General features: G+C 38.5%; 1 protein-coding gene across 1 annotated transcript in view; it reads right to left on the bottom strand.

The window, feature by feature from the left end:
- ZMYM2 (zinc finger MYM-type containing 2) overlaps nt 1-25,449 on the bottom strand; it is a 95,638-nt gene that overhangs the window by 51,534 nt on the left and 18,655 nt on the right. The window contains exons 3-7 of the mRNA XM_084262831.1: nt 21,477-21,612; nt 17,504-18,348; nt 11,239-11,524; nt 7,693-7,858; nt 6,665-6,877 (exon numbers count right to left, since the gene is read on the bottom strand). Of these exons, the coding sequence (XP_084118957.1) occupies nt 6,665-6,877; nt 7,693-7,858; nt 11,239-11,524; nt 17,504-18,338 (1,500 nt within the window). The 5' untranslated portion in view covers nt 18,339-18,348; nt 21,477-21,612. The remainder of the gene's footprint in view (nt 1-6,664; nt 6,878-7,692; nt 7,859-11,238; nt 11,525-17,503; nt 18,349-21,476; nt 21,613-25,449) is intronic.

Raw genomic sequence — 25,449 nt, 5'->3', positions numbered from 1 at the left:
AGACAAAACAGATGAATGGGATATATGCCAGAAATACAAGTACTGTTGCAACATAAATCAAAATTCCTGGAAATAAATTCACTTGGAGGTTTCCTGAGGAGGTTTTATTCTTGCCATTATGTGCAATGATCATTTCAGGAGTCTTAAATCTCCCTTTGCATCTTACTGAAACAAATCATGAAAGCTGGAGTCTAGAACTCTTGTATATATCCTACTAAGAAAGACCAAGCCCAAAATAAAAAAATCAGACCAATACTGTAATTTCATGGTATTTCAGAAGTAAACCCCCCTTCTGTTTGCAACTGAAACTAATGAAAGTCTCGTTCTTGGACTTTCTGGCTGCACGAGCAGTTCAATGAATCTATTAGTGCCTTGGACCACAGCATGTGTGCCACTTACTCATGATCAAAAAAAAGCCTTCAGGATGAAGAGCAGGATGAACAGGCTGCACCATGTGAGAGCATGTTCTCACGACTACTCTTCCTGTGCCAGGGCCAGCCCACTGTGACACCAGAAGATCAGCTGATTTCTACAAGGCTTTGTAGCAGACCAAAGATTTGTTTCCAATATAAGGAAATGCTTTGCAGTTAAACTCTTATAGCCCATGGTAAAACAGATTAGTACACACTCCTTAATCCAGGCAAACCTCTCTCTGATAGCTTTACAGTCTATCAGCTTGGAACCAGAAAGATAAATACAGAGAAAGCTCCTAGAAAAGAATATTCTGGGACAGAAACAGAGTCAGACTGTGTTTGAATAGAAAGGTAAAGGAGAAAGAAAATAGAAAAACTAAGTAGAAAAGCAGAGATACTAACTACATGGAATTCTACGTTAACTGTATGGTAACACAGCAGAGATCCATTAGTAAAGCAATAAAGAAAACAGCAGCTAAACTACTTCAGATTGATGTGAAAGAATGGCCCAGATGGATTCAGAAGCAAGACGCATGTTTGAGAAAAGAACCAGATGTCAGCAGAATCTGTAGCAGCAAGGACAGAAACCACATTATTTAGTCATTCGTTTGAAATACTACACTCAAATCATCTCTCCCCCAAGATAAACAATTGTAAACTCTTCCCTGATCCAAAAGAAGAGACTAAGATGACCAACACCTCAAAAGCATTTGCCCATCTTAGGAGCAAAAGCTGAAGTAATTGCTTTTGTAGCCCTTGAACACCAAGTGATTTCTGTTTACAGTCCCATCAGCTGAACTCTGCAAACACCCAAATCAGTAACTTGCCCAGTAATTTTCTTCACTATATCCAACTGCCAGCACTCCTTTTTGCCAGTTTTGTTCCCGCTCCCAAGACACTTGCCTTCATGCCTTCAAGTAAAGCAGAACTGAAAACCCCTTCTTCCCCTACCTCAAACAGCAAGTTACTTCTATATTAACCAAAGGTTTCAGCTGTTTTACTACTTCTTCCTCTTCCCCTCAACCCTGCCTAATTTTTCCTGGCACAGCAGTGCACAGATGTGGTTATATCCATCCAAACTCTGATACCTGCAGTTAACACCTCCTCGCTTCCTCTTCCTGGGAATTTCTGTGCTGCCTCCCAGATGACACCAATTTTGACTGCTGCAAGTACTTTTCTTCAGAACTACAAAGCTGTTTTTGCATCACTGATGCACCCATGGCACCTTATCTTCTGAAGGATCGACAAAACATCCTGAACACTCCCTACAAATCATATTCATGTGCCCAAAGACATCTGTTTGTATAGTTTATTGAAGAGCAGCAAATCCTACAGTTGAAGACAGATATTTGAAGCAGAAATGGCAAAAATAACTGGTTCCAGAAAAGAGGAGTCAGTAGAAGATAGGAGTCTGTCATTTAGCCATGACAGATTAGGTAAAAAAGCACCTGGCTATCTCCATTTCTTGATGGGTACATAGTATTAGACGTCAGTATTATCAGAGATCACTTAATACCAAACTATTACCTGAAATGAGGCAGAAGTGGTTTACCAAATGAGGAAGACTCTCCACTATCAAACCACAGTTTGAACTGGCTGAAACCACAGAACCTTTCCATAGAAGTGACCAGAAACTTCAGAGAGAAGGGTAAGGGGAAAACAGGAAAACCCAGTATTTCTGTTACAAGTCACACCATGATGGGTTTTGTCAGCAGTATTTACAGTGCTGGAAACAAGAGTTTACAAAGCAGTAACAGCAGCAAAAAGCAGGACTCCTAGAAAGGACAGGTTAGTTTTAATAGAAAAGCAGCACAGAAGAACAGAAGCTGCACTGGGACAAGGCAGAAGATGAAAACCCTGGATGTGACCCCTGAATTATTACTTGACAAGACATTGTAGTATAGTGCTCAGCGAGATTTAAAACAGTACAAAAACTTGTGAGACTAAACCCCATGTGAGAAATGAATGATAAAGTTGCAGAACCAATGTGCATGTTATGAACAGTGAAGGCTCCTAAACCACTGCCCACAGGTACAACAGGCAAAATGAGTTTTAAGAGTTTGACAAAAGCACTTGTTTGGCAAGAAACAGAATTGAAAACAAGGAAGCACAACTGCTTAGGTTGGTGTTGGCTTTTTGTTGCTCATAAGCCAAGGGCTAATAGGGATGGTATAGCCTGATTAGTCTTGAAGCACATTCAGCAGTAAGTCTTGATCTAATCAAGAAGTCAAACATGCTTTTATTCAGTACAGAGGAAAATTTTCACTAGATGAAGAGACTGCAAGCATCCTCTCCAACTAGGAAAATACCAATTCACCTTGCATTCACTCTGCACTCACTTCAAGCCTATGAAGAAATAGCTAGAGGTCCTTTCCCCTTTTTTCGACGGCATATTAAGACCATCACTTCTAAGAAGCACCCAAGGCAAGCAGATCCCAGGTCCATGTTCTAAGACAAGTTCTTTTACTTCAGGAAATAAAGCAGAAAAAAGTAAAGGAACATTTTAAACTAGTAAAGCATTAAATGCTTTCACAGCAGAGTCAAGAGCACTGTGGACTGATCAGACCAGTAAGCAAAGCGTAGACTGTATTTTTAAAAGTAGACACAGACTCAAGTTTCTGTTTAATTGAAGAGTTGAAAATTAAAGGGTATGGTTGCTTGCACAAGCCAAGATGCAGAATTCACTTGTTTCTTAGAGCAAGACTGTCAAGCCTGTACCCAAATCCAGCAAAACAGAACACAAACAACATTGTGAAGGCAGTTGACTAGTTCTGTAGAGACAGAAAATATGCAGTAGCATCAGAAACACTGAAACAACACATGTATGTGCTTTTGGTTAGTTGTCTCCATGGCAGGTCTGGTTCAATTTGTTGCATAGACACTAATTTTTAAATTAATCACTAAAGTAATTTAAAAAATTAAGTTCTCCTTTTAGTTCTATGAGATGTCTACTGAAAGATAGGATTTCAGCATTTGCACTATTACATAGACAATCCATCTCCTTGTCAGACACAAGCTCATTCTCTTCTAGTCTTTGTTTTGTTTAGTGTCCTTCAAGACCCTCTTGCCTTTCTACAGGTGAAGAGTTTGAACCTCCATGCAACACATACAGAATCTGTGATCTAGAAGTAGTAGTCTCCTCCAGGTTTTAAGAAAATGCCACTTCCAGTAAGGGTTTTGTTTTGATGTTTTATCCTAAGTTTTTACAGACAGGATTTTATCATCCTTTTCTCATTTTTTTAAAAAAAAATCTTGACTTGCACTTAGTTGTCTTCGTGAATGGCAGCTGTGCCACCAGGAATTAACCGTGCTCTTGCATATAACCAAAATGAGCATTAGTTAGGCTATGTCTATTCACTGATTTTACGAATTATTACATGATTTAGTAGTCTATTTTTCATAGCTTAGATATGAAAGAACCCTAAGCTCTAGAATGACTTCAGTTTTAGGTAAGAAACAACAGCCATCACCTCTCAGAAATGCCAAACAGAGGATGCAATATTCTAGATTATTTCTGCCTCAGTTTCCACGCACAGAAAGTGAAATGCATCCATCATCTTGAAAGGTGACTTAGGCACTTCAGGAAAAAAACCCTCCCCGTTCCAGGAATACCACTGTCTCCTACTCCCACCAACAGCCTAAGGCAGAGGAACAAAAACCTTTCGTAGCTGATGGATTATTTGAACTCAGTGGCCATTCTGAGCGCCACAGTAATTTTTAACCACCACAATTTTAATATTTTTTTTTCATTCCAGGAAGAAAAAATGTCCATGATAAGATATTGAAATTTTTTTGTTGAAGTCAGTGTAATATTTATTTAAGAAGATGGGAATGAAATATATAGATAGGTACAAATAATATGAGGAACTTTTCATTTATTACTACTACAAATGTATAGCATATTGATAGGTGTGTAACATTTACAATATAAACTGCTTAATACAGAGCTTATTCCAGTAAGACCTATGTATTTTACAACTGTTTGTAAGAAAACATTTGCTAAAACTGTTATGTAACAAACAATTGGTTGTACAACAAAATGCTGAAATGAACACATCAACTTCTCCTAGATTACTGATTCCATTGAGTTTATTTCAGTATGTAATAGCAACCTTCCCACTTCTCTCCTTCACTGCTTCTCCTTTAAAAGCAAGATCTAACAAAAAACATTCCAAGAAAACATTATTATGACTGAATAAACCAATCTACAATTTACCAACTGTGGCCCAATGAGTTGGCAGTGATATTTTTTCCAAAGTCAAACTTCCTTATATAAAACCAAATTCTGTGAATGTGATCAGGTAAAAAAAACACCTTAATGCAAATGGAAATTAAAACCTAAATAAATCCTGCTAAACAACTAAGTGTTATAAAAAAATTGTGTCCTGAGCAACTCTGACACCTACAACAACACTAAAAAAATCTCCTCATTTTAAAGAGTTTCTCTTTATATCAAAAATGCCCCCAAAACCCCAGAACATTTGCATCCTACCAGTACAGAACTAACTACCACTCAAAACTGGAAGCACATGAGCGCTAGAATTGAGTTTCTCACAGCCTATTACAGACCCCACTACAAAATATTTCTAAAAAAGAATCGAGATCTTGCTTGAATAAAGTCTGCTGTGAGAACTGAATGCCCTAAAACAATGCATCTCAATTTTAAAGGTTCTCTTAGGGACCCCTCACAACAGTGCACAATGCTTGACACTACTTGTGAATGTTCCTGGTACTGCAAACTCCTCCTCCTCCCCAAATCAATCCAGACCATACAACTCACTAGCCATATCCTCCTGGTTCTCAAATACATCTCTAAACACAAAAGAGAAGAACATCTGAACAAAGAGTACAGTCTGTAGTGATTTTAGTACAAATTTATCATTCCACCTCTCAAAATTCCACGTTCCTTTCATAATTCCATGTGCAGTGCATGTTATATTGGTTGTGTGGGAATATCTCAAGTTCAAAGTTAATCTCATGCCTTTTTGTTTCTTCGAGAGACAGAATTCAACGTTTCTTCAAGTCTTTCCATGGCTTCTGGGCATGCCTATGCTTTTAGTATCTTGGAAACCTATCCTGTCCCTTTTCGTACAGCTGTGACAAAAGAATAACGCTTATGTTATGTTTTCAGTTATGCTGTTTACAAACCCATGTTTTCCAAATTTGCTGTTTGCAGGTTGCATACACACAAGAACAGCCATCCCCAAAAGTATCAAAACTGAATGTCCACAGAGAAAATAGAAACATGATGCAACATTAAAAGAACTTAAAACACATTCAGCACTGTGCTTCCTCTTCTCTGGTTTCTTAAAAATGGAAAGAGATGAAGAACCCAGCCAGAGCCATGTACAGCACTGGGGCCACTCAATATATTCAAGTGTGAACTTCAAAAATCAGATAAAGGAATTTCTTGCTAGTAAAATAGTACTTTAATATTTCATAACACTATCCATACAAACTCAGCAGAACATACCAAGCAAAATAAAACCAAAGAAAAAAAAAATCCCCTAATCTCATATCCTGCCCCAAAACATTTGTGATTTCCTATTATACTATAAATACTACGATTAACATGTACACCTTCCAGCCAGCAGCATTAGGAATGGTTCAGAGCTACGCTGGCTCCGTAATATTTAATGGATACCAGTTTCTGATTTCTTGATTTGTAATTCTTTTAAAGCACAATTACTATCTTAACAGTCTTAAGGATAAATAAAAATCAAACCAAGAAAAGAAAATTAAAGCACAAAATGTAATATGGGAAAGGGTGAAGGTAACAAATCTATGCAACACAGTGAAGGTGATGAGCCATAGCATGGGTACATGCCAATGTACAGTAAGTTAGAGCATTCTCACACCACTGTCCAATCTGTATTCTCTGCAGGTTTTTTAGTGTTTTAATTGCATATAAACAAGCTTTTGTATATAAAAAAGTTCATGACTTAAGAACCAAGAAGCTTGTGTGTCAGGCTTGGAGTTAATATATTTGTGATACGCTCATTAGAAAGACATAGAAATTATTCATTGAAAGTTTAATTTCAGCGATATTTTCATGAATAACAAACGGGTATTGCTATTAGAGCAACATCAAAAAAAGTCAGTAGCAAAAGGTCCATTCTGGCTAGTTTGCCTTCACTGGCATTATTTCATCTTAGAATTCTTTGTTACCTAATAAGAAGCAAAACCTTGTTAGGAGTAACAGGATACATTTAAGGAGTATTTATGTAATTTATAGGTTAAAAAGTAATTACCTGCTTGTATTCACCAACGCAGTTTTGACAGCAGAATCTCTTCTGCTGACCATCGATAGTAAGAATATTGTTTCCAGCTCCTTTACTGGGCAAATACTCCCCACAATGCTCACAACAATTCATTATTAAACCATTTGCCATCCTGTATCTATTGAAGCAATGGTCACTGCACAGCTTATGAGTCATATTTTTAAAGCTAACTTCATGACGAATCTAAAAAATAAAAATAACAACAGTATCCTATCACCAAACAAGCGTGAAGTTGCCTGAAACTACTAGACAAGCTCGAAGTCTTACATTCAAGTACAGTAACTAAACCCAGATTATACCAGCTCATTATCCAAGAACAGAGATGCTTGAAACAACCATGAAATACAGCAACTTGTTTCTGTTATCCCTACAGTTCTAGAAAAAAACATCCTCTTGGACCCATTTGATCTTGTAACCTAGAAGCAAAGATCAGACAAGGCTGTAATAGTTACATTTTAGAGCAGATGGTCAATTTATGCAATTGTATAAAATACCCAATTTGCCGACTAACAACATGACATACGTGTCTAACCAGTCTTCATGTGCTCTGTAAAGCAGCAGCTTAACTGAGGCAGGCCCATTAATGCCATCAAAAGTAACTTAATACACTGATGAAAATTCAAAGTTATGTGTATTCTATATGTCTTAAAAATCATTTGCATAATCTTTCAAAATATACAGTAAAAAATACACTAAATCTTGTGTTTTCTCAACAGCCATTCTTCTACATGGAAAGTCTGGGTTATAATTACAAAATTCTACACCTAATCAAACTGTCAACAGTAGATACCAGCAAAAGGTACTTCATGTTCCTGAAACAAAAAAATCAAATATTAACCTCTCTGAATTCTTCCTCCCATCAGATGCTTTCATGAATATTAAGCCTGTATATCTCAATGCATATGAAAATACTGAATCATATTTTCAAGTCCCCTATTTTCAGAAGTTATTATTATTGTCATTACTGAGAAAGGTAAGAGAAAAAACAGTCACCAGACCTCAGTTAGTTTACCGCAAATAGTGCATCTTGATTTATTCAAAACTCCTTTTGAGGGATTCTGTTTATCTTCATAGAAGGCTAAACATGATGTACTGCAAAACTCCTGGAAGGACTCACTTGAATCAACTTGAGCAACAATGGTACCTTTCATTGTTGTTATATCTCTGAAAGACAAAAAACCACAACCTATAGTGTGCTTGTGTTTTTAAACAAGAACACTTTACATCTTTTAAGAGTCATTCTCCCTCTTAATGCTTACATAGCAAACAGGTTTTCTGTCTATACAATTGTTAGTCACCTGTCAAACATCAAGAAGTTTAAGTGCTGCACGTACAATGTCTTTTCTGTGTAAAACCCTATTTTTTGTTTGGATTGTTTTTGGTTTTTTTCACCATTACATTATTCCAGAACTGAATACCATTAATGCACCATTAGGTACCAGCTGTGGAAAACTCAACCTTATACAAAACATTAACACAGCAAATCTAAGCTAGCCCCTTTGCAACTTTACAAAAAAGCTCTACTTGTGTCATATGAAAAATTCAGGTTTAGAGTAAAAGGCAAGAAATGGTCTTTATTTTCATATTACTCCAGCATTTCTGGTGTTAATCTCTAGACAAGATGTGGAGAGAAGGTTGTTTTCTCATATTTACAAATATAACCCAAACGCTCAAAACTCTACCATGAAGTTGCCTACAAGTTTTAACTTAAAATAGGTCATTTCCATCTTACTTCAACCTTTCAAAGGACCTGAACAGTTCATGCAGCTACTCATGAAACTGCAGCAATTTAATGCATTAAACCAGTCAAGCAACCATCGGTAAAGCTTGAAATAGAACAAGCCTTCTTCTAATCAAACTGACTTGCACTGGTTTTCACTCAAGTTAATTCTAGACTTGCATGACCTTCAATTGTTTGCTGTGGGCATTTGCAAACAGGAGAGTTGGTAACACCATGCTTGTCAGTGCACCTTTGTAATTGGAGTCTCCCAAACTTCTGTGGTAACGTCTTAGGTATTTGCACTCTTAATCCCAAACTATCACGTAACATAAATTAGAAGCAGCAAGGAGAAGAACTATGTCTCCCTCTTTGTCCTCTCAGCAAGTAAAGTATTACTGACATACAGGAAATACTACTGGGCATAATAAATAAAAAGCTGACTGGGCCCATCTGGTTCTCTATCAAGAACACAGTGGATCAGCAGTTGGAAAAGACGTGCCCCATACACTCATACCTAGAAGCCCTGAAACTACTGTGAGTGGAAAACACTGGAAAAATGCTGTATGCTTCCCCAGACAGACTCCCTTGAAAAGAAGCTTGTACCACCCCTGGTTATTAACACTTGCAAAACTCCCTTCTGCCATCAAAGGGAAGTCAGTGGAATTTAGCTTAGAAATCCCCACCAGTTTGCCAAAAGGTGTTGGGGAGTGTTATCGCTTCTGTTCTGCGGAACAAAACCAGAGCTCCTGCCCTGAGGAGCTTACTGGTTTTGGAGGGATTCCACAAGGACTTATACACACTATTAACTTCTATCAGAGGACACAAGTGTAGAGTTAAAAAAAGGAAAGAAAATAGAAGACATCAATAAAAATTAACACCATTAAGGAAAATGCCAGAGATTCCCTACACTTTCTTTCTTATAATAATTCCTATGCTATTTGTGTACTTGCAGAGGTTCAGGAACGCACTAGAAAAAAGTAGTTTATGATAAAAATAAGTAAGAATTCAGACTCTTCAGATGCGTTTATACAATTTCCTTTTTAAAGTTAGCATAGGCTTCACTTTTCCCACTTAAAGTAATCTACACATTTAAAGATAAATCTGAGCATTACCTCTGAAAGTCTGAGCTATGACTTACAGACTATGATCATCACATTTAAAGTCTTCTGGATTTTGCTAGTTTCCTTATCCTTTCACTGAACTGCAATCTGAGAATATTGTGTCTCCTTTAGTAGGAAAAGAACACTGAAGCAAGTATGTAGCAAAGAGCACCTAGCTTGCTACCACTAGGTAGCAAAAATCTGGCAGTAAGGCAAAAAAAGGCTGTGTAAATTTGGGCTTCAGAGCAAAGCCATGCTAGAGAGCAACAATTTCATGCATATACTGCCTTCTAATGGCACTTTGAATGAGTAAGCAACTGCATACTAGTAGAAGAGCAAAGACCACACTTCAAAAATTACCAAAGGCGAATTCGAAGAGGTTCCCTTGAAATCAAACACACTAAAACTATTTTAAGTAACCCCTCATAATAAGAAAATAAAGCTTTTTCATTTAGGGCAGTTTCCTATGTGGCCTCTTACAATACATAGACAAGTATCTCCAAAGTTGCAGAAGTGTACAGATTTAGCCATGAGTTTTCAAGACTTCAGTCAAGAAGTAAAATGGTTAGTCGCATCTACATCTTTATATTCAATACAGCTAGTTGAACATGGTAGTCAGCCAACAGAAAGAGTGTTTTTAACTAACTGTAGAGGCAAAAGCTGACACAATTTGATCTTTAACAGGTATTTTTAAAAAGGTAAAATATATTTAAACCACAATGTTTACAGTGTACCAAGGTACAAATACACAGGACATTGATACTTTGCATATATTTCTACTGAGTCTCAGGAAAAAAACCCCAGCTCTGAACAGCAGCTCGTATCTGAAAACATTGATCCATTGCACACTGAGGTAAAACATTTTCACTAGTTCAAATCTGTGATTGAACAAAGATCAGCCTCTCTAAAACATACAAAACCAAAGTCTTTACTACAAGCCTTCTTTGGTTCTGCAAGAGTTCATTGTTTAACCAGTGTCACTGTGGGGTGCACTGGATTGAGACTTAACTGAAAAAATACAAAAAAGTCCCAGTGTCTTAGTAATCAAGTTGTATTTTGTACACCTAACATCACAATAGTGCAGTTACGGAAGGTATCTCTCTGGTAATTTTAAGTTCAGGAAATAATGAAAAGCTTCAAGTCAAACCTAAGAAAGAATTTAGATTAAGCCACTCAAAGGTATGCTCCTCACTCCTGTGCTGCTCACTTAAGACATCTTCAACATAGAATGTTCCCACAGTTGCCCCTAACTATGGGGAAAGTCTCAGGCTTCTACTCTCTGTGGTTTCCCAAGGTATCAGTTTCTCATCTTTCTAAGGTTCCTGATTTTCTACCTTTAGCTATCAAAACGAGTGTTTTCTATACAACACAAGGTCTACTCTTCTCATAAAGGGCTCTACCTATAAAGAATGAAGCTTGTCACAGGATAATATTGTAACTCAAACAGCTTGTCTTTAAAAAAACCCAACCCAGTAATTTTTAGCGTATTTGCTTTCTTAGAAACAACCTCCCAAAGTCTGAGATCAAAAGCTGGTAGAGTTTTTAATTTGTTATAGCAGACACAACAAACTCAATGTTTCAAAACAACACTAAAGCAACACTGTATGAAGTACTTGCTACAGTCAGATTTTATGTCCTCAATAAAGCAATTCTCATACACGCATGAGAATCAAGTATTATTGGATTTAGTCGCTAATGTGAAATGAAATTTAAAAATCTCTTACTTTCTGCACATAACACAAAGTTTCTTTGGAGTGGGTTTGTGTGAGAAGGACGACAGGCAGGTAGTGGAACAGAACAGGTGAGCGGATCCTTTTCGTTGATATGCCGTCTGTCCCTTCTGTAAAGGTTTTTTGCAGTTTGCACATGTGACTTTAACCTGTTTAGAAGGCTGCTGCTGGGCAGAAGGCTGGAAAATCTGTTTGGGAAGCGATGCTACAGGTGACAAGGAATCCACGCCTGATTGCTTCTGATTCCTGGGGAAGGAAGCTGACTGGGATATCCAAGAATCTTGAAGACACAAAAAACAAAACAAACAAAACAAAAAAGGAAAAAAACAAACCAAAATAAAACACAAAAAACCAAATATAAAACTGAGTGAGCAGATATGTACATACATATAGAATATTCACAGCTATGTGATCATAAAGTAATTTTTCTTTTGTAACTGACAATTGACAGAAGATCCTATACTAAAAATTCAGGTTTAAAGGAAAATCCTGTTTGATGGTACCACTTTCCATTGTTACAAAGCTTCTGATCAACAAATTTCAGTATAGTCCCACATCTTACATCTAGTGACAAGTTTTGCACATCAATTCACTTGTACTGGGTTTGCAAACTGGCAATTTCATCTTCAAACACAATTTCAATTACCAACTGCAATTAAAAACAAAAGACACCAACCAAGAACATGTCATTTCTGAACTAAGGTTTGAGATGTAAACTCCACAAATTCATAAGAACATGAAATCTTAGATTTTGATTAGATATTTAGTTGTAAAGCTTTAGTAAGTATCTGGAAAGGTTCGTAAGTCTGACCTCATTGATAAGCCCTAAAGCTGGTGTTCCCCATACTAGTTTCCTAGACTACCTTGCAGCCAGAGAACCATACTGCAGTTAAAGCAAAGCACAGCTTGTCTGCAGCTGGATCTGCATCTGTGCCACTGACTCCTGAAAGAGTTCCTGGTTTTCTCAGTAACCTTTTCAATGCAATGAACACCACTTAATGTGTAAACTGGCAAAGGCATGACAGTTCCCAGCCTTCATTAGTAGAGACCAATGAACCTAGAAAACAGCATTTCATTAAGTTCTAGCAGTACAAAAATCCATGTCCTTGTGTTCCATCTCCACTAGTCCTCCATCTGTAGTTTTGGACAACAAAGTACTATAAAACTAGGTCATCTTTGCCTAATCTTTTGTAGCACAACATGCTACAAAGTAACCTGCATAACATGAACTTAAATAAAGCTTTTTGTCAAACAGAAATACATCCAGAAAGACCAGATCCTACTGTTAAATTACACAGCAGGGTATCTTGGTTTGGAGCAGTATATACAGTTCTGGGAAAGAAAAAAAACACACAAAAAACACTATAAAACGTATTTTCTAGGATTTTCTCTGGAATTTAAGCTTTCATTTTGAATAATTATCACCAGAATTTAGGAACACTGAGCTTCTGAAGAACGCCAAGAATTATATATTACTTAAGCATGAATTAAAACCTGAATAGAAACTCTACTGCATTATACAAAACATCCACACACATTTTTCAACAGCATGTGTCAGCTATTTCAAATACTGTCACAGCACTTGGGACTTACCTTCCAAGCTTTTTATTTCCAGCATCTAGAACAGTACTGCACTGTTGCTTACTGAATAAACACCTGTATAAATACTACTGTGGTTACCAGTACTTGCACTACTACTTTTAAGTAAACACAGCATTGACTGTATACTAAATAAAAATGCTAAAGCCTTGAAGGTCTCACTGCAGTAACTCAGGATATTCCTGGAGGTTATTTTAAATTCTGTAACTTCAGAAAACAAAAACTTTAGCCGATAGATACCAGCAACTGCCCATACTTTATGAATATGGGACATTACCTTGGTCCATAATCATTCAATAAACAGAAGGCACCCTCATACAATTTTCTCAAGTCTTCTCTGTCCTGAAGAAGGTTTTATGAACAACATATTCTGCTGCATAGTTTTAAAATTAGTTTTAGGGACAAAGTTCCAAGAACCGTTGTTAACAGCAACAAATAACACTCTTTAGCAAGTAGAAGATCATTTACCAGTGTGACTTTGTAGCCATCAAGGATGTCCTATTTCTCAGACATCTAAGAAAAGTTGGAAATTCACCCATTGTAATGCTGGAGGGTAAATAGAAGAGTTGGAACAAAGAGGTGAGGGGAAGAGGGAAAGGAACAGAACAAAAACACATCCCTCCCTAAACCATTACATGAAGTTTACCTTTGAAGACATCATTATACAAATTGACAAACTGATGTCACCACAGTTTTTGAAGTTAAATTCACTTGAGCACTCTCTAGAGAGCTTTTCTACACCATCTACTACCTCAGGTGTATTTTTATTCTGATATGACTCTGACATCCCAAAATATGTGGAGATTCTCCTCTTTTCTCATAGCTTTCCAGTGGGAACATACTGCATCTCTTATCAGAAATACGAAGCATGTGCAGGGAAGTTACACATGCTTGTAATTCCAGTAGTGCTCAACTGCCACTCAGGAAAACTTCAGCTGGGCTCACTGGGGGTTGAAACTTTTGCCATGACTTCCTCATACCTCATCATTTCTTTAGTATCTTGAAGCTTCAGACAGCCTTCCTTAATCTAAACTTGTGTAAACGTCCTTCCACAAACATATCACAAGAACATCTAAAAATCTTGTCTTTTTTTTTTGTGCTTTCACTTCTTCCATGTCACACATTCATTGACATTAGTTTTTATATCGTTGGGTTGGTCCTCAGACACTGTTTAATTCAGGGTAAAATTTCCTAATGTGCTTTGCTAACAGCTCTGCTTTTGACAAAGCGCTGAAAGACTGATAAAGAGGAAACAACCCACCCCAGCAGGTGCCAGAGCTGAGGCACTGCCAGAGAGGCCCCAAGTCAACAAAATTTGGCAGTAATGAGGGAAAAGGGGAAGGTGGCAGGCAGGGGGAGATCATGACCACCCACCCAATTCAAGGACCACGCACACCACACACCTTCAAGGAGCATACATGCTAATCCGAATATACTTGACAAATAGAAGACGATGTGCTAATTACTAACCAATTAGTGTAAATTTGGGAGGGTTTTTCTAATCCTGTAGCAAGGTAACTAGAATGCACACTCTGTATGCACTTTGTGGAGTGACCACCCAGCACCCATCTCTGCACAGTCCTGGAGTAAGTCAAATACCTCTGCTCTGTGTGTGTACTGGCACACTGCACACTGGGTAATGAACCCACTTTTGGGACAACATTGTGACCTTTCTTCACATGTCAATTTTAACTATGCTACCTCATATTCTCTAGTGGGGAGAAGATACCAACTCCACCTGGCTACAACGTCCTTTCAGGTAGCTGTAGAGAACAATAAGGTCTCCCCTCAGCCTCCTGTTCCCCAGACTAAACAAGCCCAGTTCTTCTTCGTAAGACTTGTGCTCTAGACCCTTCAACAGCTTTGTTGCCCTTTGGTTATGTTCCAGCATCTCAATGTCTTTTAGTGAAGAGTTCAAAACTGAACACAGCACTTGAGATGCAGCCTCACCAGTGCTGAGTAGAGAGGCACAATCCCTTCCCTAGTCCTGCTGGACACACTATTTCTGACACAAATATCTATAATGGATTTGCCAAAGTCTCACTATCAACAATTCTGATCTGCTGTTTTTCAGACAACATGTAGATGTCACATGTCCTGATTCTTTTCTTGCTAGGGGAAAAAATAATTGCCCAGAAACCGTACATGTTTGCATCTTCAAGGCTTCAAATCTTCTATATAGAAAGCAAACAGAAATAATAGGTCTTACCCAAGATGCAAGCTAGAATGTCTGTAGGTAACAGACTAGTCCTGAGACTTGTAAAACTGCTCTTTAAAATCAATGTAGTAAGTTCTCCCCCAAGGTTTTGACATTCAACAAATGCTAACTAACATATCCCTAAAGTAAGTTGTGGTATCTGAAAACAGTTTGGTACCCAACTTCATAAATCCCGTATCTGAACTATAAGCAGTGTTTTTCAATCTTGTATCTTTAGCTTAGAAATAGTTTAGAAATCTGGAAATCAGAACAGATGGAACACCACTGATCCAGAAAAGATTAATCTATCTTTAGCAATCTTAAACTAGAATTGTGTAGAACAGATTAAGTGTTATTTAAGAACAAATGCTTTCTGTCATATCACCTAAGTTTCTAACAGGCAGGGTTCACATCTACCAGCAAGATTTTCTAGAAGAAAAGGAGGTAGCTTCCAGAGAAAAAAGAACAAAATTGAAACTTCTATCTTGAAATCCTTTCCTTTGCATCTTTCTAAATACAGTAACCGTAAATAATCCACAGCTCCTGTGTTTCAGGGTTTTTCTTGTGTAAAACCCATTTCCACCACTGCTGTCTTCCCCCTTCCTCCTCTTGTATCTTCTTCTCATGTTCTTGATCAATTTTCTAATTCCTCTTTCTTTCCAGTATTTTTCTCCTTCCCTTTTACCTGTGGCAGCCCTTCCTGCTCCCTTTTGAACCTCCTGCTCTTATTTTTCACATAAAAAGACCACAGCCATAAAAAAATCCTAATGCTGATGAAAAAAATCTCATACCACTTGTAAACTTATCTTTCCCTCCCTTCTGAGTTAAGTCTTTTTCATGAAGTCCCTAAAAGGACTCCCCGAGCCACTAATTGTGCCTTTGAACTCAATCTCAATACTCTTATGGTCTCAGCTTAACAAATTTCGTATCAGCAAAATGCTGATGAGTCTCTGTTAATTACACCAAAAATGAAAGTCCAGTAGTTTAAGGAAAAGCACGTGCTGATATTTCTAACATGTTCTCTCCCCAAGAAATGCACTGCTTTAAGGTAACAAATACTTCTAACTCTTATCCATGACTACTTGACCAGCTGTGATAAACAAGGGGTATGATTATTGTGTTAAAGGATCAACTAGCAGGAGTGGGAATAATAGTTTTAAAAGATTAGGACCCGAACTTCTAAATTATTCAGCAAGACTTTCAGACTACAAAAAACTTCCCAGCTTTCAACTTCAAAAGTCAAATTTTGAAGTCAGTTTCAAAATTAGCACAAAAAGCCCACAACCAACAATTAACACCCAAATAAAAGCTTAGCTTCATACTGCCATTTCCATAATAATAAAACTTGTGTCAAAATACACTTGATAATTTATGACCAAACTGAAGAACTGTGCTGTTTAAATATTAACTGGAAGAAAAAAAAACCACAAAACCAACAGGTAAAAAATCCATGTTGCATAGGAACAACTTGAGAAACAGCACATTAGCAAGTGCCTACTGCACCTAGATTCTAACTTTTAAGTTTTCCTTTTAAAAATTGTCAGAATCACAGGGGTTGGAAGGGACCTCAAAAGATCATTGCGTCCCTAACTAAACCTGTGGCAAAACTGGTAATTTGGCTTCCTTGCCCCGCTATTTTTAGCCTAACAGAGCAGCAGAGTACCAGTATATGTCAGAACTTGCAAGGTTTTAAGTTACTTATGCAAAAGCTTAAATTCTGCAGAACAGCAGTTCCAGAAGACCATCCGTGCCTGCTCCATTTGGCCTTTAGCAATACCTGATACTTGCTATATCAGGAGAGAATACACAGCTATTTACACAGATATATAGAACACAATCAGCCAATTCAAACTGATGACTATTGTATGATATCAATATGCATTATCACAAGCAATTAAACAGCAGTTATAAAGTGTGCATAACTTACTGCAGGAATATGAAGTCCAGAAGTAACTTGGCACCCATTTTGTTAAGCATTGTCCAGGCAATGTGTATGCAATGAATTATGAAAGCTAGCTACTTACAATTTCAGAGCTTCAAATTCAGGTTTTCTGCATGTCAAATTATACTCAGATGGTAAGACAACACATCAGTAAAATAGTACTTACCTTTGATTCATTATACTAATCACAGAACTCCACAGAATGGTACAAAAGTTACATAGATACACTTTTCTCCGTGTCAATTAAAGGGGTACAATGAAGTGAGAAAGAATACTTTGCTTTAGATACAAGTACTTGTGTATCAAAATGTATGAAGATATCGCTGAGGGCTAAACCAGGATAGTTTACCTAAAACCTTGTGTCACTAAGTGTATTTTAATAGACAGTTAAGGCTGTGATAGGGATGAAGGAAATCAAAATCTTCCATGCAAATTAAGCATGGCAGTGTCATTGTCAAAAATATCTTAATCAAACATCTTATTTTCAGCTTTATAAAGAGGTGTTCAGAATTGCAACTTACCAGGGTTATGATGAGTCGCAGATTCTCCATTCTGAAATACATCACCAGCCACATTCATTCTACCAGGATTGAAAGGTCCTACACCAGGCTTGGTCTGTTGAGTCAAAGATGGGGTGTATGTTTGCATATTAACACTAAAATTACTTGACTGCAGTCCATTAGATACATCTCCCAAGTTGGAATTCTGCAGTGATGTTACATGTGTAATCATTAAGTTCATGTCACGCCCTTCAGCATTTTCTAAATGACCATCACTCACAGAGCTCACAGCACCTGTTTCTAATGTAGTAACATTAGCAATCTGAATTTCCGAGTCTGGTTCTGTGGATATACAACTATTACCTATTCCTGGATTTACCTTACTTCTTGAAAAACTGGAAGCTGAGAATTCCATATTGTTGGTTCTATTTTTACACTCTGGAAGTCTTCGCTCATTAAAACTGGAAGCATTCTTCTCTTGGTTTGTTTCAATGTCTTCTTCATCATCAATAATAATAGTTTCACTTATACTCCCCTTTTGAGAATTTAAGTCTTTTGGAGGAGGAAGCATTTTGCAATCATTCCCTTGAAGTTCATCATTTTTTGATGATGTAAAGGCAGCGTTCCTTTGATCCGCTATCAGCGACGCGGAGTTTTGCGGAGGTTGTACAGGTTCAATGAAAACGACATCATCGTCATCTTCTACAGGTGAGTTCTGGAATTTATTAGGTCTAGAAACTAAAGAACTTGGCGGACCTCCGAACGTATTTCCTACATTTGCAAAGCCTGCTGCCATGGTGAGCAGACCAGGAGAATGTTCAGACAGTTTTAATCCTCCCAGGGGACTCGTGTCCATCCCAGATCTGCTGTTTAAAAGAAAAAGCGAGAAAACAAAACAAAACAAAAAAACACAAAAAAACAACACCCAACTTCAGAGTATGACACAACTTTCCGGTAAGAGCTCTTAAAAATAACTAGAGATTTAATAGTTCCAGCTTTTACTTTGTTTTCTTCCCAAAATCACTCAAAGGAAACACAAAGTTTCATGCTTTTCTTTGAATAGCTTGACATTCATTTACTTTGTCATCATACACTACCAAAAATATACTGCATCCCAAACATTTCCCACACAATAGCTACACATCGTTATCTTTAGCAATAGATACAAAGGAAACAGAATTCGTTATGTTATTTATTATACAATCCTGATTTCTCACTCCCTTTCCCATTCAAATATGCACACAATGATCCTGTAACACTCTTTTTGCTAGACTGCAAAGTTAGATGTGCAGAAAGAAAATCTGAACTCCTATAATATTTCATTCCTTTTAGAAATTTTAGAGATTTATATCAATACACTTACACAATAAGACTGAAGTGTATATCCAAGTGCCTAGGGGAAAATAATCCATTTTGCATATTAACTTTGAAATTTGACTGATTTTCCCCCAACCCCACTCTGCCAAAGCTCCTTAGGCAGCCCAAATATAACAGAGGTGGGCAAGAGAGAGATGGAACTGCCAAACATGAGAACAGACACACTATTGAGCAGTGGAAGGTGCACAGCAACCTCTCATTTCTAGCAATTACCAGAGGCAGCTTATTTGAGGTTGTGACTTACTACCTCATGTTCCACTGCAGCTTTCAACGACTTCGTTAAACTTTTATCTCTTTTAACACCAAGTGCCATTTCTCCAGGCTCCTTCCCAACAGCTACACCATCTGGAGGTTTCTGTTTGCTTTTAGCAATTGTTTGGGGAATCCATTGTTCATTAATTGTCAGTTCTACCATGAATATAAACTAACACATACAGGGCAACCTGGATATACAGTTTCTGTATGTGTAATTCCAAACCGGTATATAATCACAGAATGTCAGGGGTTGGAAGGGACCTCCAAAGATCATCTAGTCCAATCCCCCTGCAAGAGCAGGATCACCCAGACTACATCAGGCAGGAACACAGCCAGGCAGGTTCTGAATTGCGTCCAGAGAAGGAACCTCCACAACCTCTCTGGGCAGCCTGTCCCAGTGCTCTGTCACCCTCAGAGTGAATAAGTTTTTCCTTACATTCACATGGAACCTCCCATGCTCCAGCTTGCACCCACTGCCCCTTGTCCTATCACTGGCCATCACTGAGAAGAGCCTGGCTCCATCCTCCTGACTCTCACCCTTTACATAATTATAAACATTAAAAAGGTCACCCCTCGTTCTCCTCTGCTCCAGGCTAAAGAGGCCCAGCCCCCTCAGCCTGTCCTCACAAGGAAGATGTTCTACTCTCTCAATAGTTTTAGTGGCCCTGTGCTGGACTCTTTCAAGTACCTCCCTGTTCTTCTGAACTGGACAGCCCCGAACTGGACACAATATGTCAGATGCAGTCTCACTAGGGCAGAATAGAGGGGAAGGAGAACCTCTCTTGACCTACTACCACACCCCGTCTAATACACCCCAGGATGCCACTGGCCTTCTTGACCATGAGGGTACATTGCTAGTTCATGGTCATACTGCTGTCCATCAGGACGCCCAGGTCCCTCTCACCCATGCTGCTCTCCAACAGGCAGGTACCCAAACTATACTGGTACCTGGGGATGTTCTTCCTTAGATGCAAGACCCTACACTTGCCCTTGTTCTATTTCATTAATTTCTCCCCACCCAACTCCCCAGCCTGTCCAGATCTCGCTGAATGGCAGCAGAAGCCTTCTGGTGTGTCAGCCACTCCTCCCAGTTCTGTGCTGTCAGCAAACCTGCTGACAGTGCACTCTGTTCCCTCATCCAGGTTGTTCAATGTATTGAATAGTACTGGTCCCAGCATTGACCCCTGAGGGCCTCCACTAGACACAGGCCTCCAGCTAGACTCTGTCCCATTGACGACAACTCTGACTTCTTTCCTTCAATGAGTTCACAATCCACCTCACTATCCAATTCTCCAGACCTCACTTCCCCAGTTTAGCTGCAAGGATGCTGTGGGGGACGGTGTCAAATGCTTTACTGAAACCAAGGTAAGCCACATGCACTGCCCTACTGCCATCTAGCCACCTGGTTATGTATTCATCAAAGGGTATTACATTGATGAAACATGACTTCTTGGTAAAACCATGTTGGTTGCTCCTATCAGCCAAGGTAGCCAATGGCATCTTGGCTTGTATCAGGAACAGCATGACCAGCAGATCCAGGGAAGTGATCTGTACCCCTGTACTCAGCACTGGTGAGGCCGCAACTCGAATACTGTGTTCAGTTTTGGGCCATTCACTACAAGACAGACACTGAGGTACTGCAGAGAAGGGCCACGGGGCTGGTGAAGGGGCTGGAGAACAAATCTTATGAGGAGCAGCTGAGGGCAATAGGGTTGTGTAGCTTGGAGAAAAGGAGGCTGAGAGGAGACCTTATCACTGCCTACAACTACCTGAAAGGAGGCTGCTGAGAGCTGGGTGTTGGTCTCTTTGCGCGAGTGAACGTGTGATAGGATGAGGGGGAATGGCCTCCAGCTGCACCAGGGCAGGTTCAGATTAGGCATCAGGAAAAAGTTCTTCACTGAAAGGGTTATCAGGCATTGGAACAGGCTGGCCAGGGAGGTGGTTGAGTTACCAACCCTGGATGTATTTAAAAGACAGGTAGATGAGGTGCTCAGGGATATGGTTTAGTAGTAGACAGGTATGGTTGGACTAAATGATCTCAAGAGTCTTTTCCAACCTAGTGATTCTATGATTCTACTGACCTTCTTACCCTAATCACTGCTAAAGAACCTAAGATCTCTCTAAAAAAAAAAAATCTGTACTGAAAGTAAGTTTAGATTGATCTTAATAAACACGAGAAAAATACAGACATTATGTGATATTTGGGTGTGTCCTGGAGTACATACTAATGTGTGACATCACTGAGATTTTGTGAAAGACTAAAAGTAGCCTTCTATGGTTTTTTAATAAATTATTTATTAAAAAGGAAGCTAAGTAGATGGTAAACAGAGGAAGTAAAAATATCCTGCTCATTGATACTTACCCATCCAGAAATCCACTGCTACCTGTTTACCTGAAGTTGCTCCAAGAGCTTTTTTTTTTTATTTTCCCCCTCTCTTTCCTGTGAGGAACCTGCTCTTCTTGTATTAACTGGCTGCCCTCCACAAAAGCAGTGTGTTCTAAAACAGAGTTAGAACAAACATTAGATATCAAAAAGATTTTCTTCATTTCAAGCCTCTTCTACCAACCCTATTCATTAGACTGACTACTTTCTAAATTTGCAGTTCAAAGTTGACTTTTAGCAGTATCATCCTACAACATTAAAGACAGTGTCAGTCTATACAATCACTGCCATGAGTAAAGCAGCAACAGTACTGTTTATTCTAGATTTTCTACTCTGTCACATCCCATTTCCAGAATTCTCTGTTTGACACTATAGATAGATGAAAAAAATACAATGCTGGGGAAGAGACAGACAGACATAACTGCAATTAAGTAATCAAATACTGGAATTAGGAAGCATATCTGTAATAGAATATTAAGGAAATAAATGCTTCAACTCAACTGAGCTATTGAGAAGTGAAACCTTAGTGAGGAAAAAAGCCTTAGTAATTACACTTCTTTGCTTTTTAGTGTTAAATTCTTTGATGCTTGCAGCAAAATACACTATCCTAAAACTAAAATATAGCAAAGCGAAAATTACAGAACATATATAATCAGTCAGGCTTACAATGCAATATAAACCTTACACTGCTAAATAATTTTTAGATTGTATGTATTAATATACATTTCAGTGACACTTCACACAGGTTCAGGCATCCATAGCTTATGTTAACACGTGATCATTCACAGGAGACAGAAAACGTTCAAAGTTCAAGCCTATATTTATTCTTTAGGTTTTATAACAGTCATTAGGTTTTGCAGACTTGGCAGCATTTTTAAAATTGAGAATATCAACTTGTGTAGTTATCTACTGTTTGAGGACAGCCCTTAAAATCCCCAGACAGTAAAGAGGCCCAGAGGAATGAAGATCAAATATTCTTCTACACATTTACAACACTATACAAGGCTTCTTGTCCATTAACTGAAGGGGAGCTGTGGGAGGGAAGGAGGACAACAACCAAACAGCAAAGCTGTGAACCAGACTAATCTTAGAAGAGAGGCGACCACCTTTTAATTCCTTCATATGTTAGCCTCACAGTCAAATGCCATTATGTAAGAACATTTGTACCACAATAAAGGTAACTCTCAATTGGAATGAAAGAGGTTTTCCAATTAAAAAAAAAAAAGTATTATCAACGCAGTTGGCTTGTACCTCCCTGAAAATCAGTCAGTTACACTGAAGATTAATTTAATCCAATATTCTCTTTTACCTATCATGTTTTTCCCTCTAGGGCTGAATAATTCAAAGGTTGATTCCCCTACATCTCAGCTTCTGCTGAAAAGATTTAATTCAGCTCACTGATTCTTAAGTTTCCCAGGTTTATTCCATGTATTTTCTTTCTCTACAATGACAAAAGCATCACAAGCACATAAAGCTTTTAATGAAGTTTTATATATACCTGGAAAGATGGGAGCAAAGAATGAGACTAATGCCAAGTATATGCTCCAGGCCTGACTCAAACCCTTGATATTCTTATTTTTACAGATCCTTAGTAGAAAGACACACTTGGGCTGTATTACAGTACACGTGCATAATCTGTAGGAAAGGCAAGACCCAAAGCATCTATCCTTTTGCCTAAATATATTTATTTTTCTAGAAAGTCTCTTAAAGGGTTTTAATGACCTGTATTAAGTATGATATAAAAATAAAAGCTTGTGTTTAACTCAGTGCATGGTCATAAAGAGAATCTGCATGTGCCTCTCAAGTACCAGCTCCTAGCTCTCCAAGAGCCAGCAACAAAATTACACCAAAAAAATCAGATCCTCAACCCCTCTCCCTCAAAATGGCAAAATTAGGTAGCTCACAAAAAATGCTAGTACCAAGCAGAAACACAAAAACTTCATAGGCAATGTCACAGACAGTAGTTAAAAACCTTGTCTGTAGATAACACATGTTCTGTGCTACTGCAGAATGAGCTCAAAGCTTTGTCATAGCACATGGGCACCGAAGTTACAGACGGATGGAAGCAGAGCCACTACCAATAAACAACAGCCCATCCTAAACCAGGCTTTGTGTGTCTTCCTTTTAAATTGAGGTACATCACTCATCTGTATTAGTCTTCCCACTGAAATAGATTATAATCCCATAGCTACATTTGTGGCTTAATTGCTGAAAGAAATAAAAGGCAAAACACAGGCCTGTTTCTTGAAGGACGGCATATACTACAGCCAGCTAGGTAATGCCACATTGGCCAAGTCTTAACTTAGGTACTGAATTGTAAAAGAGAATTTCAATTTATCATGAATTGCAGAAATTGAGGTGGGGTGTGTGTCTACCTAAAAAAATAAATCAACTACACCGTAACAGAAGGGGACTGTAGAAAGTCCCCACAGTGGGCATGAAGAATATGCCAGGGAAAAAAGCTTGGGTGAGCCCTGTTTCAGCAAAAGGTTAACTCATTTGTGGACTAGCTTTTGCTCAAAGACCTGGGTGCACTTGGAGAAATGAGATATGCACCCCAAGGGAAATCTGATTTTGGGTTACAATAGCCAATAAATTATGATTTATATGATGTTAATTGCTAAATTACCCAGCCATTGTACCTTCTCATTGCTACAACTCCTATATACTGTATCAACAGTACTAGAGTAAGACTCATGCAAATTAATGAAGGACAAGTGCTGCAACGATGGAACTTGAACTCGCCTCAGCAACTGTCATCTGCTACTTCTTTGAAATCAAAGCCTTCAACCTGCAGACTTAAGCATGGACCACAACAGATACACCAGCCATGAGCGCTGGATGCAGCACGCAACAATTCAATGGCATACATCATCACTCCTGCCTTGAGAGATTGTTATGACAGATGGAGGCAAAAGTCACAGATATTTCAGAGGGATGGCCTGTAGACTAAAGGAATTGTAACTCTGTGTGTATACATGTATATATACATGCAGGGAAAAATGACAGTGCTGAAGGGAACTGTTGGATCTGGGCATGACATAAATGACACAGAATAGGGTGGACAATGTCCTGGTTTCAGCTGGAATAGAGCTAATTTTCTTTCTAGTAGCTGGTGTAGTGCTCTGTTTGGGAGTTGGGAGGAGAACAATGGTGATAACACACTGATGTTTTTAGTTGTTACCAAGCAGTCACAGACTTTTCAGCTTCTCATACTGCCCTGCTAATGAGGTGGGATGGGTCTGAGCTGTATGGTTGAGTGGTGCAGTTCAGTGAGAAACAGTATTGCATATCACCAGTTCTGTATATTCTGTTATAAGTCTTGTTATTTCTCCCTCCTTTTGCTGTCCCAGTAAACTGTCCTCATCCCAACATACAAAGTTTGCCTTTGTCTTCCCATTCTCATCCCCTGACGTGGGGAGGAGGAATAAGCAAGCAGCTCAGTACTGCTCAGCTGCTTGCACTGGATGAACAAAATTCAAGAGTCAGTATTATACTAAGGTACAGACATAGGAACAAGAGAGTGATTGATTTGCCCCAGTGAAGGAGTACTACATTCTGCTAGGAAAGCACAGCATTCTAAATTATTTCTCTTAACAGGTACCGTGCAGCATTTAGATTTCATACCCAAACTAGTATTAATGGTATACTATCAATCACTTCCACTCAACAGTAACAGCACGTGTGAAGTAAGGGAATCAGAGACACTGCAAAGTATACACTGAGACTTCAACTACCGTTGTGCAGACTAGGGGAAGAGGGCAGACAGGAGAAAAAAACAAGTCAGACACCAAAAACCACACAAAAAACCCACAACCCACCACTTAAGGATGGGGCCGAATTCTTACAACACAGCCAAGTGCAACCAGCTAAAAGACTAATAGAAGGAAAACCAACTCCTGATACAATTGTGAGCCACACAACGTAGTACAAGATGTAGTTATTGACAACG

This window comes from Gallinula chloropus, assembly GCF_964237585.1.
Source record: "Gallinula chloropus genome assembly, chromosome: 1".
NCBI lineage: Eukaryota > Metazoa > Chordata > Aves > Gruiformes > Rallidae > Gallinula > Gallinula chloropus.
The sequence above is the reverse complement of the archived record's forward strand: the minus strand, read 5'-3'. Positions and strand labels throughout refer to the sequence as shown.